The sequence below is a fragment of the Scleropages formosus genome, chromosome 7, assembly GCF_900964775.1.
Source record: "Scleropages formosus chromosome 7, fSclFor1.1, whole genome shotgun sequence".
Lineage (NCBI taxonomy): Eukaryota > Metazoa > Chordata > Actinopteri > Osteoglossiformes > Osteoglossidae > Scleropages > Scleropages formosus.
The window spans coordinates 2,224,633-2,246,322 of NC_041812.1; the positions used below are offsets into that span (position 1 = coordinate 2,224,633).

Here is a 21,690-nt window from a genome sequence, read left to right on the forward strand (position 1 = left end):
TTAAGCTTATCAATGCATTTCTTCTGGGTTCCACCGACCGCTCCTCCAGCAAGGGGTATTAAGTCGGGCAAGAGTTTTCCCTGGATATTTTGGGCATGGGATTTATGTGGGTCAGCTGTGAAACAAAGGGCCGTGCGTTTGATGTTTGGTTCGGAGGACTGATGGGAGCCCTGAGAACGTCTGCAATGGGATTAAAGCTTCCAGAGCCACACCTGACAGTAATTCTTCGTTTCACAAAGGCTGACCCATGTAGGTTTTACTAGCTTGCTGGCCTCTGTTCTTTATGCATTTTTTCCCAGTTTGATTTGTCAGTCATGCTTTCCTGCCATATACTACCTGGCTGAAAAGAAACTAAATTTGTGTATATATAATATTTTTTATATATATAAGTATGTACGATAAATGTTCATTGGAAAATTTTGTTAGGTTGAAATAGACACAATGCCATGACTGTTTTACATTTACGTACATTTATTCAATTAGCAGACGATTTGTTCCAAAGAAACATGCAACTCTGTAAAGAAAAGTGCCTTTTAGAACAAAGTTCTAAACTTAGATGTGGTTTTTCAAACACGGTAAGTTTGTCCAGTACTACTGTTTTTGCCTGTGCAATTTACAGAAGTAGCTGCCAACAGAATGTGGAGTAAGAAATACAAAGGAGATTGTGATGTGGGGTATTATGAAGCATTTCAGGAGAGAAGTGGGTCAGAAAGAGCTGCATTTTGAGACCCTTCTTGAAAGAGGTCCAGCAGCTCCGAGTGAGAGAAGGAACTCATTGCACTACATTGGAGCAAAAACCGAAAACTTGTGGACTTCTGATTTTAGACCTCTCGTGCATGGCCATGAAATAAGTGGTCAGAGGTGGAAGAACTTGCTAGTCTTTCTGGGGCACAAGGGGTGACCAGGCCTTATGGGTGTTGGGGTGGAAATTCCTTGGACGTCTTGTAAGCTGTAACCAGTCTTGCACATGATGTGGCCTGATATTGGAATCCAATGCGTAGGTGAGGAGTGGAGAATCATGGAAACGCTTTGACACATTAAAAACAAGTTGAACTGTAGCATTTTGAATCACCTGGAGAGGTCTGATGGCAGAGGATTGAAGACCATTATATTAGAGTGTAAACCAGCTGGGTATATGTATTTTTTGGGTGAGGTTAGACTCCTTTTAGGAGACCACCAGTGGCTTCCTGATGAGAAGTGGTCCTGCCGGTATAATCCGTTTGCCTGACTGAAAAATGCTGCGAAGCACTCAGATTAGCGTTCAGCCTCGAACGCTTCCTGCTCTTTCAAAGTAGAGCAAGGACTCTACCCAGATCTGAAAAAGAGACAACAAAGTGTTTTAATTTCCTTGTTTGTTTTCTGTGATTGTAAGATCAAATGAATTTTCTTCTCCCCTGTATTTTGACTCTCGGAGGAATTGTTCCTGGCACTGTAACTCGTATGCCCGACAAATAGTGTTGGAAGAACGCGAGGAGACGGCGGCACAGCTTGTTGTGTTTTTGAGAAGAGCCCACTTTTCTCAGCGGTCTGTGGTTTGGCAAATCTCTCCTGGCCTGTTGACGTGGGCAAATTTTTCCTTTTTCCCGAGACCAAGGGGCGAGTGTAAAAGGGCCGCCCAGCTCACTGTGGCACGTCGGGGGCCCCCAGCCATTGTTGCCAGCGCTCCTTCCGTCAGGCCGGGCCAGAAATAAATCACCTCTCGTGTCTCTCAGTATTGAGCCGTGGCCTTGTAGTGAATCAATTTGGACAAAAATAAACATCCATCAAGCTCCTCTCTGTCAGGGCAGTGTGAGGCAAGCGGGGGAAGTGGGCAGCACCGGTGATGCATGATTTTTGTGTCTGCGACTGCGTCTGCTTCTTCCATTCCACGGTGAAGTCTGCCTCACCAGCTACAGCCCCGAGTGCTGAGCAGGCTATTCATTTCACTGTTTTCTCATTGCTATTTTATCCACATTTGTTCCTTCCCTAGTAGCGTGGTGTTATGAGCAGAAGAGTAAAAACGCATCATTCGTGGTAAAACTAAATAATGGGATGCAGAACCAGACGTTAAGTGCTCTTCAGCTGATGTCCACTCCTGTCCAGCAGAATGTTTCGTCATCCGCTTGTGTCTTTACATTGGAAATGTGTTCGTAGAAAGAGGGAGAGAGACTATTATTTTAGTGAGTGAGTGAGGGTATAGCTTTTTTTTTAATCTAGCTCTTTTAATTGTAATTGTATATATTCTATTTTTTTAAGCAGTGGAAAAGTGGATGGCCATTTCCCTTTGTAGCTTTTCATTGTTGGCAGCTGGGTCCCTTTACCCGATGAAAAATGACATTAGGCTTACTTAAAACAAGCTCAGACAACCAAAGCAGCTAGAAGTGTAGATTTGACATCTAGCTATTAAAAAGACTAATTTCTCTTTGAAGCTGTAAGTCTTCTTCTGAAGAACAAAGACCCAGACTCCTCCAGCCCAGGGGAGCTCTGCACGCGGTTAGCAGAATGAAAATACAGGAATAAAAAGAGCATAAAGGCTACACCCATACATTGGAAGCATTCTATTTTCCTCCAAATGCGAAAGTGACATGCTTCGGCATAATTCTTCTTTCTTTTTTTTTTTTTTGAGGTTAGGGTAACAAATGGGTGTTTGTGAATTTTTTCCATGGAAATGTCTAAGCTACCCAGTCTTCAACGTAAAAATGTTCACATTTGTATAGTAGCTTTTCACTTTCACCTTGAAACAGAAAGGATAATGACCTGAAATTTTATTCAGGTTTCCCCCCCCCCCCCCACAAATACGACATTTGTTTTGTCATCGCCCTGAACTCAGTAGTTTCAAAGTTGAAATCATGGGAAAGTTGAGCCTGTGTGTTTTAAAGCAATAAAGGGAGTACGAGGTCTTACCCTCAGTATTTTAGAATTCTGATTATAGTAAAAGATAAGTGATAAAGAAGCATTACCATTCATCCTTTGCTCCTGTTGAATTATTTAATCGTTTTGTGCAAATTCATAGACAGAGAAGTCATTTATCAAAGCAGAAAGAGTACGTACACTTGATACTTTTGCAATTTTTGTGGAACTACCCTTTCAGCGTCTCCTGTATTTAATTGTGTATGAAGGAAGTCAAATGTAAACTGTCCAAGTCTTTCAAAGATTTGTAAGTTCAGGCCTATGAAATATTCGTGCTGTATCCCTAGGCATGTAAGAGTAGCGAGGGTGTAACATTAAGTGAATGGTGACCAGTGGTAGGAAAGGGCCAACAGAATTACACATACAAGAATGAAGTGCATTTTTTTTTTGTTGTGCTAATTGGTGCAGATGTTCAGGTGAGTGCATTTTCAATATTTACAGTATTTATAAAAACAGTCACTTTCCAGGGGAAAGAGAAACTAAGATTGTGCCAATGCAAAGAACTTGGGTAAACCAAACTGTCTCAAGTTGGTGGAGTACTATAGCTATAGAAAACAGAACAAAAGTGTCTTAAGCATCTGTGATGCCGTAACTAAGCTATTCTATCTGCCAAAAACCTGAAGTAGAGGGGGGTGACACCCACCTCTTCCCTACACTGTGTCCAGACAGGCTGCTGAAACCTAAGGTTGGATATGTAGGTCCTGCGATGGGCTTACCTGTCCTCTTTTTCCCCAAGACGACACCACACAGTCAGTAAACAACTAATCGTCACAGTAAGCCAAAGAATGAATGACTGAGCAGACACATAAGGAACAGAGTCCATAATCAAACACAAGCCAAACATAAGCACCATGGGAAAATAGTCTAGGGTTCACTTGGAAAATGGTGGTGTTTCTTAAGGTGGTGTAGCCTGAAGGTGATTGGTCCAGGTGGAGGAAGTGACAGCAGGACGTACGATGGATAGGGTTGAGAACCAACGGTAGACAACGGACCTGTATAGGAAGCAAAAACCACAAACACAGAAGGGAGTAACAAAACATACCAAAAGCCTGTGCACGGACGTAATACCGTGATTCTCCAGTTTTTCTAGAGCTTTACAGTGTTTCAGAAGAAGGTGTCCAAGGAAGAGGGCAAAGAACCAAGGTGGCCTCATATAACCTACCAGAATCTGAGACATACTGTGTCTCCACGCTGAGACCAGTAGTCTTTCAGAAGCAGCACACACATAGTGACTGCCACCAGCCACCTTAAACCGTGTCCCAAACACACTTGTGAATGCACTGGGTATCAAGAGGAACATTTTCCAAACCACTTGTCATCATAATGGACATAGCTACATGTGTCGGAATGTTTTGGCTCTCGAACCCCTTCATGCAGAGTGCGGCAGTAGCCACGCGTAGTGGACAGCACAGGCTTCATGTCATCTTGTTGAGACATTCCTTTTGCTGCCCTGAATGTGTGTTTTCCTTTGCAAAGATGCCTGTAAATGCTTGGGCCGCCATGCTGCATGTAGCCACCATGCTGAGTTCTCCAATGGAGTGAAGTGTATCACTAAGCAAGGTGGTAGAAGCTGCTATGTGCGTTTCCACAGAAAGGATGTGTTCATGAGTCTTCGCAGTTTTTGGACCATAAGACCTCTGTCCACGTGGGACCTGCTTCAGTGCCTTTCTCAAATGAAATCTTCCATCTTCTAGGTCAACGTTAATTAAACCAAAAAACGTAGACGTCGCCTCAGAGCCACGTTGCTTAAATACAAATGGGTCCAGACATATGGACAGAAGACGGCGTGACATAACATTAAGAAAAAAACACAACAAAATAAGTTACAGCAATATCATGAGGACTTACCACACAGTACAACATCGCAAAATGGTGTCATTATCCACTGTCAACAATGTCCTTTCCCTCACTGTGGTTTTCAGGCAAAATTCCACGAGACATTCATCTTAATTGCATGGTGTCAGGTTATACAAAAATGGAGATTGATTAAGTGTAATTATCGATTGGAACTGAGTTGCGTGCTCTGCACAAGTGAGCGCAAGACATGCACTGGCAGACTTCTGAAACGACACGCAGTCATCCATCATCATTGCTTGTGCTTTAAAAAGGATACTTGGCTTATATCTCTTGAATGTTATTCAGCCATACCTGATTTTGATACTGGCCTCCATGAACTCGTTCGCGCGCTGAATCCCTCTTCTTCTTCTATCAGTTATTACGTGAGGATGCTGAGCAAATTGTTTTGCGTCGAAGGGATTTCAAGTGAACTTGTGGAGCTCAGCTGTGCCGAGATGGCAGCGTTTTCGCATGCTCTACCTGGGACCAGTCTTTGTTTTGTCTCTTTTTTTTTCCTCCTGCTCGTGTGTGCGTAAACGCCGAGATGAAATGCAGCTCAGGCCCTGTTCTCAAACGGTTGAGGACATGATGGGACTCTTTCATGGCTACATGGGCACTTCTTGTATTCTCAGGGCCCTGTCTGTGATGGGTAGCAGTTTGGCCCTGCCCTTCGCGAACGAGCGATAGCCTGATGAGCCCTCTTTACTTTGGTGTGTGGTGGGAATACCCCCCCCCCCCCCGGACTCCCTGCGGCGTGCACAGCGACCCTGCCTGGCCATGGCAGCCATTGTTGTTTCCAGGGCTGGACTCTGCCTCCCGCAATATTTAACCTTGATAGCACAGCTGTTTTGTGCAGACCACTCAAGTGTCCCTTAGTGACTTCTCCTTAGCATATGAGAATGATTTGAATGTATTGATTATCCAGAGGGCAGTGAAATATAAGAATTGCGGCGAATCTCTCTGAGCTAAAGGTTTGTCTGATGGCACTATTTGTAGCGGCCGTACGTGGTTTTCACCTCCTGCGCTCATCTCCACATTGCTTTGTAACTCTGTCTTTTGAATTGTGTTGTGACCTACCACAATTTTCACTCGGTAGCTCATATTTCTCCTTCGGCAGGCCTTTTCACATGCCTTTATAGGGTCAGCTTTTTTAAAAAAAAAAAAAGTCGCCATGGCTATATTTTTAGCATTATTTTGCATTAGCTTTACTGTGTGGATGTGAGCATACCATGATTAATTACATCCTTTCTGTGGCTCATTGGTCCTCCATACTCCACAGGTCACATTTTTCATCGTAATGCATTTTGGAGTTTCTTGTTATTGACAGAATCGGCGAACCCTTGAATTGTTGAATGTTAATGTTACAACTCGTTAATGTTACGAGTTGAATATGAAAAAGGTAGCCCCCAGCGGTTTGCTTGATTGAATGCAGACATTTTATATTGCGTGAACCCCCAGTAGTACTGATTTATTTATTAATGCTCATTTCAGTTTACTTTTCATCTTTCAGACATTTCATCGAGAGGAGTAACTAGTTACTGTGTTGATGCCAGCGTCAACTTGTACTTCAGTGGGATAACGGTCACCTATTCATCCACCCATTATCTGAAACCTCTTGTCCACTGCGAGGTAGCAGTGGTCTTGAGCCTATCTCGGAAGTGTAGCGTGTGAGACACGGAACGGTGTGGATGGAACGCCAGTCCATCACAGGGCAGTCTCTCACATACTCATTCACTTGCAAATTCACCTGCTAAAGGCAATTTAGAGTCACCAGTTCACATGAATCACATATGTTTGGACAACGGGGGAAACAGGAACACCTGGAGGAAATCCACACAAACACGGGGAGAACGTGAAAACTGCACGCAAACTCAGCTCAGTGTTTGGAACTTCATCTCAGATACTGTGAGACACCAGAGCTGCCCAACGTGGCACCGTGCCACCCGACTCCTGGGTGACTTAAGGGAACACAGGTCAAATGCAGCAGATCCTCTTTGCATGCTACTTTGTCAACAGTGGTTTTTTTTTTTTTTTTTTTTTTTTTTTTTTTTAAAAAAAAACTTTCTGATATTGAAAAGTGTTACATTGGTTGCTCATGAAATATGTTTTTGTTTCAGAATATATCTTCATGTTTGTGTAATTGTCATTAACACTACATTACAATAAATGGTTAAGGCACATATTAACAAGGTTCTGAAATAAATTCAAAGCACTTGCGATTGATAATTCAGATCATATTTGCAGTGGACTCTTTCTTCCATTTGTGGTGGCCTTGTGTTTATTTTCTATTTTTGCTAATTCAATATTACAGTCAGGATCTACAAGGCGTGTGCATTTGAACTATTTTCAGGTGGAAAAAAGTCACTTAATGAAAACTGTACAACAGTGTATTGACCAGAAGGTAATAATTCATCAGTGCTTGAATATGCCAATAGAGAGACCACCTTTTCATTTCCCAGGCCAGCTGCATCTTCCGTTGCTTCTCAGGCAAGGAAAAGGATTATCCATGGGAATCTCTCTTCTAACTTCTTTATTTCCCCCAAATCAATGGTAGACAGCAGTGCATGGCCATTGATAATGATATTGAGATTGACTGTTTAAATCCTTTCCAGAGTTCAAAGCCCCCTAAACAGGCCTACACACACACACACACACGCGCACGAGCTTGTGTGAATGTGTGGTCTGCGGATGAGACGCTGACAGATAAGTGAAATAAGGCTGCGGTAAATGGCCCATCGGCCCTAATATGGGTTTAGCGGCAGGATTTGCAGCCCAGCTGCGGGCCCACATAGGTGACAGTGGTTTTAAATTACCTGAGGCTGCGTTGTGGTTTCTATCTTCAGGGACATGAGGAGACAAGATGTTCATTAAAAAGACTGCAGACCTTGCAGGCTAATTGAGCAGAAAGCACTCGTGCCACAGCGGTGCCGTGCCAGGTGGCTGCTGATCAATCATTTGGTGAACGGATGAACTGAGGTCCCGCGGCGACCGTGACCACTGAAGAACCCCGTTACAGATCGACCCAGGAGGTGCAGGGGAAGGGTGATTTTGTGGCCATAAAGGAGCCCCTTCCCCATCCTGTCCTCTTCACTGTCCTCCTTGTGTCTTGTGTTTCCTGTAGCATACTGTTGTGCTCAGTTGTTTGATATCAGAGCCCACGTGAGCAATAGAGTACCGGAAATTTTGTGGCCTACGTTCTATTAGCTGTAGCCTCTTCACCATTGAAACACTCATACACCTCATGTTCTGACCTTTCATCTCAAACGAAACAATGTTTTTCCAGAACCAGTTTCACAGCTTAGGTGTCTTGTCTTCAGGGTGCTACATATCCAGGTGCACAACCTAACACTGCGTGCGAAAGATGCTGATCCCCCCCCGACTAAGGTGGGAGGACAGCTGTGTGGCAGGATGCCTTCCTGCAGTAAAGAAATCCAACGGAACTAAGGCACGGAGCAAGTGTGCTGCTTTCTTCGACTCACATTCAAAGTGTGTGACCTGGTGGCACAGCAGGTAGCGCTGGTACCTCATAGCTTCTGAGCCTTGCTTCTGGACGTAGGTTTCAGTCCAGCTTCCTTAGTTTGTTTGGACTTTGTATGGGTTTCCTTCCACAGTCCAAAGACATGTTTAAGGAGAGAATAGTAAACCAATTTCATAACCTCTTTTACTGTTCAAACCATGCAAGTGGTTGCCATGATTTGACTTTGACAGCACTTCCCCTACATTCCCTAATGCAGTGTTTATGCTAAGGGACAGCTGGTAGCCTTGTATCTGGAGCTACTGCCTTTGGACCCAACGGCCGCAGGTTTGAATCCCACCTCCAGCTGTAGTACTCTTGGGCAAGGTACTTACAATAAATTGCTCAAGTAAAATTACCTAGCTGTATAAATGGGTAAAGGTAATTGCAGGTAGCTTTATATAATAAGTCACTTTGGAGAAAAGCATCAGATGAAGTAGAAATAAGACGGTAACGTTCTCTTGTAGGATGGCTCAGTATTTGGTTGCTGCAAATTAAACATTTGGGTTATTGTGGAGGAGGTGGACAAAGGCTAACTTAATAATGTGCTTGCTTTCCATTTTAAACATTGCAGTGTATGTTTCACTTAACACAAGACTTTCAGTGCATTAGTAGAGAGCTGTTGAATGTCCCACTACGAGGCCCGTTCAGCCTTATAGGCTTTCCGTGGCTTGCAAACCCAACCAGTTCGGGTTCTTTTATGTATAAAACTTTTTCCTCTGCAGCATTTGGTGCAAAGACAGCTCTTCCAAGTCTATCTTTGAAATCTTTAGGAGAAATTGGTTTCAACATGTAAGGGGAAGCACATTGATTGTGGCCAGTGGCTCAATGCGGTAAAAAAGGATGGGTTTCTTTTAAATGCACAGCATGTTGGAAGACCGTTGTGTGCTTTCATGGAAGAATCAGCTGAAATTGCAAATATCATATATCCTTTAGCCCTTTTTTATTTTGTTTCCCAGGAAAGCGGCATGTTGACTTGAAGGACATATCGATCGTGAGGACAGAGGGGGGTGGTGCCCAAAAAGCCCTCCCACCCAAGGGCCTTTCTTCAGTGATATGCCCCAGAAAGTGCTTTTCAGTCTTTTGTTGGGGCATCAATTAAAGCTGCTGTTGGTTATGTTCAGATTTACCGCTTGCTAGATGCCAGCATGGAAAAACAAGCTAAAGAGGCATGGTATTTGATGTTGCACATTGACTATGTTATTTATTTATTTCTGTTTCTCCAAACTAAAATGAACTTACCTGTGCTTTTATTCCTTCATTTTTATATTGGTTTTATGAACAGCACAGGGTCACGACAGCGTACGGGTAGAGACGCCGGTACACAAACTGCAAATATCTCCACGTACAAAGATCGAGGGCTCAGGGTCACAAGGTTACAGTATATCATAGGTGTGACCAGGTACACTTTCTAGTAACTTCCAGAAGGGTGTTCAGATATTCCACAATTCATTAGAATGCTCATGCAAATCAGATGTCAGTTTTTCAAGTGGGAGAAAATCAAACTCTTCACAAGTCATCCGCATGTTTACAGAGGGAACTTCTGGTGTCGACCGCATTACAATGCATTTCTTTGCCAAATATGTAGGAACAGTTAGACATCTAATGTAGATGGCGATTAACTACATTACCTGTGCATTTATGAAGTGGTTAATTTTCATCCCTGAATCACCATGCTAGAGTTTTGACTCACGGTTCCCACCCCTTGGGACACGTCTTATTTTGTGTGACATAGCCTGGAAAAGTAGTGTCTCAACCCTTAGAGGATTTTATTTACTTGCTGTGAAACTTTTAAGGATTTCTTCCTGCATCAGAGCAGAAAGCCCATCAGCATGAGAGCCCTGCTGTATGGCTGGAAAGAAGAATAGCTCACATGACCATAATTAAAAGAAATCTCTGAGTAGACTGCCAGTTTCTAGGGAATTCAGCTTGTTTAAACTTGAATATATTATGATGATTTGTCACAAGTTTATGTGTAGCAACATTTTACCTGTTTAATGCCTATTTACACAGAAGGTTAATTTACTGGAGCAGTTTGGGTTTGGTCCATAAGCAACACACCACCTGGTGCCTTATTAAGGGCTTTTTGTTGTACCTTACGGTTGGTCACAAGCTACGTGAGAATAGACTAATCTTATATCTATAACCTCCATGATTTTGTTCCACATGGTGGCTTTTTGTTAAAGATGTGAGAGCCCGTGAGACGTGTAGTTTTTCCTTTTATCACTGGAGAAACATTAAACGCATCGAATCTGCAGCACAGCCAAACGAAGAGTAAATTCAGTGTTTACTTGGCAGTTGTTTAGATGTAATCATGCCGTGCGGTAATCTTAACCCCGGGAGCAGCGATGAGGAGGACTTGTGATTGGTGGATACGCTCGGTGTGATGTGTGTGACAGAGTCTGCCTGTGCAGATAACGCAGAGGGGATTTTAAACCTGTCACTTCATTCTTGGGCAATTATTAAAATGAAACTAACAAGCGTTTCCAATTAGCGAGGAAGAGCAGCTCGTTGAGCTAGAAAGATCTTTTTTTTCCCTTCTTTTTTAGATCCAAACTTCCAGCGCCCCCAACATCCACCTCACCCTTCTCACCTCCCGCTCTTTGCCATTACGTGTAGCTTAGGTTTAATGTCAGCGTGCCGCTTTGGCCGAATCGATGATATCGGCACAGGATTAGACAGCCACGAGAGCCCGGCGCTCCTAATGAATAAAAGACACATGACAGTCTGAGAGGAACCCCCACCCCACTCCCATCTTCCGTTCAGTAGCTCAGAGTGTGTCGAGCTCTTATCGATTTAAATATCAGACAATAAAAGCTTTTTTTGTCCTGCCAGCTGTAACTCTGTGTTAGCCTTGTAAGGTCTGTTTGAGGGCTGGTTTCTGGGGAGGGTGGAGGGGGTGTGTCGACCACTTTTAGTCCCACATTGATTTCTCAAAGTTACCCTCACTTGGTAACTGGTAAGTCAAAGCATGCTGTGTTCATTTCGAGAAACGGAAAGTTAGAACCATCGCTACAGGCTAAAGCAGTAACTGGCCCTTGGATTTAGGTAGAAGTCTGCCGAGGTACGTGGCCCATGTAGCCGGACTTGGGCCCGGCGCCAAGGAGGACACTGATACACACTGGTGTTTGGGAGCGCTGCTACACCATTTTCAGCCAGAAGTAGCTTATAGACAGAGCTCTCGATGCTGGAATCTTTTAATATATCCATATACACACACACACATTTTCAGAGCCGCTTGTCCCATACGGGGTCACGGGGAACCGGAGCCTACCCGGCAACACAGGGCGTAAGGCCGGAGGGAGAGGGAACACACCCAGGACGGGACGCCAGTCCGTCTCAAGGCACCCCAAGCGGGACTCGAACCCCAGACCCACCGGACAGCAGGACCGTGGTCCAACCCACTGCGCCACCGCACCCCCTTCTATATCCATATATATTTTTTTAAAAAAAAACATACTGTGTTTTGCTCTGTAGTTAATTTCTACTATAGTTCTGTGTGTGTGTGTGTGTGTGTGTGTGTGTGTGTGTGTGTAAGTGTGTGGGTTTTGTTTGCCCCTCCGCACATTCTAAGCCTTCGGGTTAATGTAAAGCAATTGTTGAAGTTCTGCATTCAGGGATATGTTCCAAAAAAAGAATATTGCTTGTATATTGGATTGGAAAATTTTTGATTGATTCAGATGGTTTCGGCTGAACTCCATGAAAATGTCAAAACTGAAAACGATAGAAAACGGTTGTTCACCTTTAAGTAAAATTGCTGTCTTTTTAGTAATACTCACCTTTAAGAAGATATGTGAATTATTATTGCTCTCCTCACACCACACTTGGATCATCAATGCTTGTCCAAAACAAAAATGGGTCATTGCTAAGTGTCTTAATCCCGATGCTCAGTGCATACTGATGAACTTCATGCAGTGTCTTCCAGTTGCCCTTTTTTGATATAGCATTGCAGGAATAAATGACATGGCCAGGAAAACGAAGGAACTCAGTTCAGAGACTTCATGTCACAGTGTTTTTGCCGGCTTATAGGTGATGACAGATTTGTTTTGGCATGCAAATATAAACGCTTAAATTACATGGCCCTCGTACATGCAAACACTGACAAGGTGACAAAGTATTTGTGACGTGTCTAAATATATCTTGGGTTCATTTTTTAGGGAATCGAATAGCACCCGTTAGCTGTAAGGGGGAACTAACCCCAGGGGGTTGTTACTGAGGTTGTGTAAAAATGTAAGGATTATGTGATATTGTTTTTTTTTTTTTTTTGCATCATGATCCAGCATTAATATTAATTTCAGAGTAAGATGGCCAGTTTGACATGATTTAGTGTGTTCCATGGTTGTCCCTGGTATTAGCATAGCCAGCTCATTAGCATGTTTTGTTTTTGTTTACTTTAAGGATGAATTGTGTTATTCCAGCACATGCAGCAGAATCCAAGATGTGTTATTTGTGTCTGCATCATTGTTTGGATTTTGACAAATTGTCAGAGTTAATGCTGGCATTAGATAAAACATCTGAAAATGCCTGAATTCTGGAAGAAATTGTACATCTCAAAAGTATTTCTATTTATAGCATGAGGGAGATGAAATAGCACAGGTTATGTGCCTTTTTGTGTGGTCTTTTAAAAAACATATGGAGATGGTTATTTTTTTCTTTTTTTATTCTTTTATCTCCCTTTTGAGTTTGTCAGAAAGGATGCTGTTTGGTGGCAGATTGCTGTCACCTGCAGTAGACACAGCTGACGAGAGTATGGTGGCCACCTTGTAAACTGGGGCCAAGCATTTGACAAATTGCTGGATCCCTTTATGGCTGAATGCTTGTTTGAAGGACTGGTTTGTGAGTGTGGGGATTTAAACACGATGTGCTTCTCACTGGGATACTGGCCAGACGTGTGGCTATCAAGAGGAATAAATGTACTGAGTTTTAATTGTCATGCTCCCTTCCTTTTTCCTGTAGTGCCAAAAATGCCTTAGAGTGATGGATACATTTGTGATGCTGCTACATGATGTTTGCTGTGGAAAACCGTGTTTCTCTTGATTCACTGTGCAGCCAGTGCCGTGGGCAGCGCGTCAGCTATGTTCTTTTTTCTCTGTTGCAGGTGACTGTGATTTTGAGAAGCCCTACACAGCTTGTGGGTACAGCCAAGGCAAAGATGATGACCTGGACTGGGAGCAGGCCAACACCAGAGAAAAACCTTCGTCGGACCCATGGATGCCTTCAGGTTGGTTTCTCTAGTCATTTGTTATATCTGGCCATAAAAAATTCTGTTAAATTCTTTATTGCAGTTAAATTCAAACACTAGAGTAATGCACATTTCACACTGCTCCTTATGGGTAGCACTCCTGCTCAATTTGCATCTATTCGTTTAATGGATGGTAAAAAGCATACAAGACATACAACACGCAGCAAACAAAAGTGCATTTCACCAGTTGACTAGTGCAATTCTGCTGTTTCTACCAGCAACAACACAAGTAGCTGCATATAGAACTGATGAGTTATTTTTAAAATGAAAAAATCATGGATAATAGGAGTTTATGGCGCAGGTAAGCCATCAGGAGAGAAATGAGTCCAAAAGAGAGCTGTTCTGAGACCGTTCTTAAATGTCAAGAGGGATTCGGCAGTTTTGAGTGGGAGAGGGGGTTCCTTCCACTACATTGGAGCCTGAGCTGAGAAACTTCTGGGCTTTTGATTTTGGACCACTTGTGCCTGGGAGAACCTAGCAAGTAGAGGAGCATAACGGTCTGACTGGTGAGTACTGAGCGATGAGGTCCTGCAGATATTGGGGAGTAGAGTAAAGAAACGAATCTTGAACTTGATACAGGCAGCAACGGGAAACCGATGGCAGGAGGTGAGTAGGGGGAGATAGGAGCTCTTTGGCAGGTCAGACACAACTGGAGCAGTGACATTGTGGATCAGCTGAAGAGCTTGACTGTGGAGATCAGAAGAGCAGGCAGAAGACAGTTGCAGTAGTAGTCTAAAGAGGATATCACCGTGGCCTGGAGCAGAAGCTGCGAAGAGTGTGTTGTGACTTATGAGTGGGTCCTGCTATGTAGGACCATAGTACCATCTATGCTGGTACTGTGTTATATCACGTAGAATATTGGGTATTTCCTAAACTAGAAAGAATGTTATTTGTGGGATTCTGTGTCACTTTTTCAGTCACCTGTTGTTCTGCAGAAACTAATATTTACCTTATTCTTGCACCTGATCAAGAGAAACAACAACTTCACAGTGATATAATTTCATTTGTTTGAATCACACTTAAAACGGAAATGAGTGTTGCTTTTTGTGGCCATGTGCGGAATATCGAGAATGCATAATGTTGCGGAGTGTAGAGCAGCGTTTAAGCGTTTAAACACATAATAGAATTGCAGTGCACTTTACAGGTAGGGTGTGTCTATTGATGTTTATGAAAAGAAGGAAATTGTTTTTTTGCCTTGCAGTATTTTCCTCCACAACATTTTATATTGCGGCAGAATAATTTTCTGTCCATTAAAGATCCAAATGAAAAACAGATGTTTGCTGAGTCATGTAAGTTACATTGAACCTACCACATGTAAACACACTGCGTGTTGTCTGTGTATATTATGTGTGCAGAAAGCGCTTTTAGAGTTGTGTGTTACAAAAGCTGGGAGAATAAATTTCTTTACAAAGTACTCCATGGTCCGCTTTAATTAAAGAATTCTTTCCATTACTAGGGTATTGAAATCCATTAAAATGTTTTTTTCCTGCATTTTGTATCTGCTTTACAATTTGTTGCCTTAATGTTCCATTGATCGCTTTTCATTTGATTTGAAATTAAGAGATATCACCAGCGTGGAGTTGACAGCGCCTGAGGAATTAGACTAATGGAAAAGCACTTTTTTCACATTATAACAGAGGTAATGCTCTACACTAATGGATATTGTTTTCCTCTTAAATCTGACGCCTAATCACGCATTGCAGGAAGACTGCGCTCGCGCCTCGTCACACAGGCAGAATTAATTAGGCAAACGCTGCTCATTTCAAAGAGCCTGCACCGGAGCGGCCCATGTGCACGTGGCGTGCCCCAGGACGAATGACCTGCCAAGGCGTGAGGAAACGTGTTTACATTTCCTGCGGAATTGATTTATGTCGGTACACAAAATCAACCCCCCCGTCCCTTGTCCCTCCACCCTCGCCTGCCCCCAAAGGTCGGAGCGCAGTTAGACAGCTGGCTCTGACCTACAAATTCAGCCCAGCTCTTTCGGGTAGCTCTGCTCAGCTCAGCTCTCCTGGGGAACATCTGAGCCGAAAGACCCACATTTGCATGGGAGCGTAATAGAGTTTTCTCCCTGGAGTGTCCTGCAGGGTACGGCGCCGTTACCTCCCTCAGCTGGTGCCGAGGCAATTAGCTTTGTCTTAATACCCCTCGGCCCCACGACGCACACCACCCTTCCAAACCTAAAGCTGTCCCCAGAGAGCTGTGACATAGCCAGGTGAAAATATATTGCTCGATAAACTCCATTAAACCACATGCCATAAGCATTTGTAACGCTCAGCCATGTTTAGTGTAAAATACGTGGCCAGTGCATGCAGACCAGCTTTACCATACCCTTTATTTTAACATCCACCTATGTTCTGCCTTTGCTTTGTATCGCTATTTATACGTGTCTACATTTCCTCTTTTTGTATCTAATTTACATTTGAATTTACTTTAAATGGTTGATTACAGCGCTTACAATCGACGACACCTTGCTGACGTGCCAGTAAGTTTTCCCTTTGGTTACCGTCGGTACATTTTAACTCCCGGAACAATTTATCTCAGGGTTCAGATCTACTGACTGGAAAGCAGGGCTGTAGTGTTAGAACTTCTCAAAATCATGTAGTACATAAAAAATTCTGGAATATTCAAGTGCAGCATAACACAAGAGGTTTTGAATATTTTATTTACCACCTAAATAATGGGATTTTAGGCAGTACTTCTTTTATGCATGTTATCAATCTTAAATAGTCCCTGTCAGTTAAAGAGAATTCCCCGAAGCCCTTCTATCCCCCACATTGAGAAAGAGAAAACAAAAAGGCAACTGAGAAGAGGAATTCAACAGAAGTGAACTAACTGCTGTTGCTGGAGAAAAGAAACATTTTGCAATGATAAATACATCTAGACATTTATGAATTCATGCCCAGGAAAGGCGCAGTAATTGATTGACTGAAGGCAAGTCAAGTGGGAACTGCGCAGACGTTCACATCTTCTTAATAATCCCCTGTCACACATTAAACTGACAAGTATTACTTTGTAGGAAAGGGGAAAAGTTTCAGTGCGATTATTAGCAGAAGGAGGGCTCATGCCTTATACATCAGCTGAAGCGGATTGAGAGCAAAAGCTGTTACAGGTACTCCGGTGGAGCCCACTGCCACCAATTGCCCCCTGGGAGCGAGGTGAAACTCGCGGCTCTTCCGCCAAATAGTATGACTGTATGCGCTCCTCTAATCCACGTGAAGAAAACACGTTCAACGCTGTGAATAATACTCCATCGTGCCGTTATATAATACACTCTCCAGCAATTAGATCCAGCAGCACCCATGTGTTTAACTCCGGAGCCAATTGTTGGTGACGGTGCCATCTCTCCTTGTATAGAAGCAGCAAAGATAAATATATTTTTAATCTTCAGTAAATAACTGAGACTGTTGGGGGGGGGCGGCGACGATTAAAACGAAGCTTATAATTGTAAGCTTGATTAAAAGATAACTTTTATTAAATCATGTTATGCATCAGTTTTAAGTAGTGTTTTCCAACAAAATAACCTTCGGTGTCATGATGAAAGGTACATTGAGAAACCTGCCAACTTCTGTGAGACCCTTTCTGAAGAAATTCCTTGGGATGGGTGTGTAAACACAGCTTGTTCTGGGGTAATTACAGTCTGCCTGTGTTTCTAAGGCAGACGCAGCAGGAATAACCACGTTCGTGCCCTGAGCCAAGTGCCCCCATGACTTCGTCAGGACGGTGGTACACCTCCTCCTGCCGTGGCTGCAGGGGGCCTTGACCCTGGGAGAGTGAGAAAGGCCAGGTTTGGCGCAAGGCTTGCCCAGGAGGCAAACTGTAAACTGGCCTATGAATAACGATGACTTTTTTGCCGAGCGGAGCCTTGTTTATGCAGCTCATGCGCGGCTAACACGTGGGGCCACTGTACGCCATCTCCCATGCAGCTTCTGCTGTGGGTTCGCTAATCCTTGTATTTTCAGAACGACACGTTTTGCATTCGCCCAAAATGAGCTTATTTGACCAAGAAGGGACTGTATCATGCTCTGATTTAAATGGAACTATGGGATTATCTTGGCTGACACCCACAGACAAAGGAGATTCTAATTCATTACTCTCTCTTGTTATTGTCCCTAAATACTGAGAGGACCCCGGCATCCCCCTTGGAATATAAATGATCCCATTATCTGTGCAGGGGTAATGTGGCCTCTAATAACCCATCAGCCTCCTGTTTGTTTCATTAATTATTGTTGGAAGGGGAGATGGTTGATCCCAAATTTCTTGCACAGAGAAAGCTCCGATGGCTTTCTGAAAGGGCAAGATTTCGGGCCCAGACCCACAGCAGCTGCCTCACTGGCATCTCCATAGAGGACTTATTTCTGTCTTGACAACACAAGGGAAAGCACATGGCGGCCTTAACCATTCGCTCACACATACACACACCCCGTGCACATGCAAAACGGGACCAAAATGCAAGGAGTAAAAAATGGCAGGGAGCACAACGCCCTGCAACACGGTTAAACGCCAGTCCAAAACCAGAGTCAAAGCGTGTCATTGTTTATGAGTCCAGCTCTCGAGCTTCTCTGGGTAATTACTATGCAAAGGAAGAGAACACCCTTGTTTATCCATGTGCCCTGCCCTCATTGCATGCCTGGCTCCCCTTGGGTGCGGTGGGGAGGGGGTAGGGTGCATGGGCCCGCGTCCCGGGTCCTTATTCGCCTGCGTGAAGTCGTGGCGTCAGCCCCGTTGCTCTCGGCTGGCCTCTCAGCCGCATTCCGGGCATCCCGAAGACTGTTTCGAACCCAGCTGTTAAAGTCCACTGTCACTTGCCTGCTTTCACTGTGAAACATTGGCCCCTTAGCCATTGCTGTTCGTCTCAAGATAGACAGCGTACCTTAAGCAAAGTAGTTGTGCTCTTAATTCGACGTGATATTTCCGGCCTTGAAATGGAAAAAAAAAATGTTAGACAATCGTTCACTTGTAAATTTTGGTCAATTATTACATTTTGTACAACTAAGTAAAATTGACTAGTTTGAGCCGCTAACCTGTGTTCTTTCTATTCTTGAGGCTATAATGACCTTCCATTTATTGATCGCGCTGTAAATCGACCAGATGAAAAAAATCACATCTGTACTGAATAATTTGCATAATGTGTTGTTTCCAACTTTGTTTTTGCCTTTGTTGTCTTGAATAAAATCAATACTTGAGCAGTGTGGTTAGTTTTAGCTTTTTTAATAGCGATGATTGTTTGTCTCTGGAAATTTATTTTTTAAAAATGTATTGCGTTTGTATAACTTTGCATATATTTTTCCATTGGCATTCCCAAATAGCAGTTTATATCATTGCAGCAGTTGCCCAAGTACTGAGGTGCCAAGACCCTTTTTGTTACTGGTGCAGTTCTGCAGTTTGTGTGGGAACACACATAAAGTACTGTTTCGAAACGCTCTTCGGATTGTCTCAAACCTCAGATTGGTGCAGCAGGTAGCGTAATGATGAGGGCCTCTGCTATGTACTTGAAGGATCAAGGTTTACATTGGATCAACTGCTGTAGTACTCATCTGTTTAAATGGGTAAATCGCTGCCCGGTTTACATAGTAAGTAGGTTTGAAGTAGTGAATGAAAAAATAAGTAACGACTAAATCTACTACGTATCAAATATTGTATTTTATAATCCTGCAAGTGTTTCTTTGTAACATGAGCACCAGTCAAGACCTTTCAGGTTCTGCTGCCCTCTTTGCTGATGGTGGTCTTTTTTTGGAGTACCTGTCAGGAGCCTCGGTGGCAGGAACCCCGAAATAGCTGGAGTCAGCAGCAGCCTCGCAATTTGCGATCAGCGGGTGGGTCGGCTTTTTCATTTGATCTGGGCATCGGGGTGAGTCGTGCTGCTTGCGGAGTGAGCGATGGAAAAAGGGAAGGCGAGGGGAGAAGAACAGACAGACACACACCTCCACACATTCTGTCAGTTGCACTGGTCTTTTCTGAAGCTTCCACAGTGCAGTGGACAGTTCCCCTGTTTGCACTGCATGTGTCCATTATGTTCGGTGGTTTGGCTGCCGCAGCTCTCTGTAAGTGCACGTGTACATGCTGCTCGCTGGCCAACGTGTGGCAAAATCCAGCGGATGGGGGGGTGGGCAGGCAGGTGGAGAGGCCCACCCAACAACCGTGTTGCACTGTAAGAGTGCTCACCAGCGCCCCCACCTAAATTCCCGTCTCTTGCCTTCCAGATGTTTCCACTTTGTACATAAAGACCCGAAAAGCTGTCCTCCCCCGTGTTTCCACCCAACTTGGATGTTGTGTAATCGACACGATGTGAAAGAATTGAACAGAAACCAGGGGAGAGGTTACGACTTTTCCTCATTGTCCTTTGCGTGTTTTTCGGCTCTTGAGAGGCGTTTATTGTGATCCGCTGCAGAGTCCTTGCTTGAGAGATGGTGTCTGCCATCGGTGATTTAATGGAGCCTGCAGTGCTGTGATCCTCCTCTGCTTTTCTCTCGCCCGCGCCGTGCAGAACGGGGCTTCACAATGGAGCACAATGGCGCTTTTCACACAGCGTGCAACGGGCCGTCTCTTTATGCTTCATCAATTAGAATATCTATAAAAGATGCACTTGCGGTGACTATTCTTGTGTATTAATTCCTGCTTTCACAGTGTTTGTAAACTTGATTATGCTGGCTGTTTTCTTTACCTTGCACGTTATTAAAATGGGATTTCTGCACGAAATTCAGTTCCATAAAAGCTTATTGCCATAATTAGGGCTAAAGGAGCGAAACACAGTATAGGGAGAATGTGCACAGCTCTGCTACCTCAGCTTTTCCATTTGGATGTGGTTTGTTGCAGGCTAATGTCCTGTAAATGTGAGAGTCCCAGAGTCTTAAGTCAGCAGGATTACACTCTGGATGAGGATCCGGAACCACAGCCATCGCCGGACCTGGTTCTTTTGCAGCACAAAAGTTTTACTTGGAACTTCTCGCGTAGCTCTTGTTCACTTTGTTAAGAGTATACAAAGCAAGCAAGGTCTGCCTGTTAGCGAGTGTGCATGTGTGTCTGTCTACTTCCCATCTGTCATTCGAATAAGGTTTTAATGAACCATTGTTCTTCTGGCATAAATTGCGGAACAAATATACATTTTTTAACCACACTTTGTTTCATTGGAAGGGAGAGCTGAGACTTGGATTTGCTCGAGCTTTCTTTTTTTTTTTTCCCTCCTTTCCTTTGGACTCATTTCCTGGTTGCTCTGCTAAAGAATTGAAAACTGACAGTAATTATTGCCAAGCTGTAGGGATGACTTGGCAGAAGTTGTTGTTGTTGTTGTAATGGTAGAGAGAGTCATCGTTTAATGGTAGGCAAAGAGAGCCTTTCATCACCACTTGATAATGAAGTTTGCTGGAAACTACTTTCCTTGTTCCTCTAGCCTTTTGACATCACACACCGAGTGTGCATAAGTGCTCTGTACCGTTATAGCTGATCATTTCATTTGTTTACTCCTTAATAAGACATCGACTGATCGAAGGAGGCGAGATGAAAGGAGATGTAGACGCCGGAGAAAGAAGTATATGCGTGCAGTCGAGGGAGCCTGGCGCTCTAGAACGCATCATTATCGTCCGGCTAAGTTGTTGAACAAACAAATGGGACAAGTCCTTGAGGGAGGAACTCGGCTGGAGTCAGTATTTTCCTTCCTGCTCGTCTGGCTGGATGGTGCAGCTGCATTCGAGGGTTGGAGGTGAGCCGGTGATCCACTTAGCTGGCCGGAGCTGCAAGGAGTAGGAAGGACGTCAGCAATTGAGTGAGAACCGAAATCAAATCAGCCAAAGAATGAGACATCCGCAGCGGGGCGGGCGTGTGCGTTGGAAGGGGGCGATGAAGGTGAAAATCGGCTAATTGTGTTTGGGACGACTGAAACAAAGCACGGCGTGTTTCAGTTTTGTGCCAGATTAGATTCCTCCAGGGGGAGAAAAGGAAACACTTTTATGGGATTAAAAATACATTTGTTGTATAGCTGCACATTCTATGAAATATCTTCTGAGCTTCAAAGGGACCAAGGGAGCTGTGTCATATGAATCTTGACAAGGAAAACTTGCCTTTTGTACAAATTTGAGTGAGTCTGTGACTAATGTTGCCTTCATGAAAACCGTGGCCTGAACAGCACAGCTGTAAAGATTGAGTTTTTTGTTGGTTTGACAGGGTGGAATATAAATTGGGTAGTATTCTTACTGTCGAAATCTGACCGGAG

The 21,690-nt window shown here is 43.8% G+C and overlaps 1 protein-coding gene across 7 annotated transcripts in view; it reads left to right on the top strand.

The window, feature by feature from the left end:
- Positions 1 to 21,690, top strand: part of LOC108928010 (receptor-type tyrosine-protein phosphatase mu) — a 154,451-nt gene that overhangs the window by 23,378 nt on the left and 109,383 nt on the right. For all 7 annotated transcript variants that reach the window (XM_018741734.2, XM_018741737.2, XM_018741735.2 and 4 more), the window contains exon 2: positions 13,338 to 13,460. In XM_018741734.2, the coding sequence (XP_018597250.1) occupies positions 13,338 to 13,460 (123 nt within the window). The remainder of the gene's footprint in view (positions 1 to 13,337; positions 13,461 to 21,690) is intronic.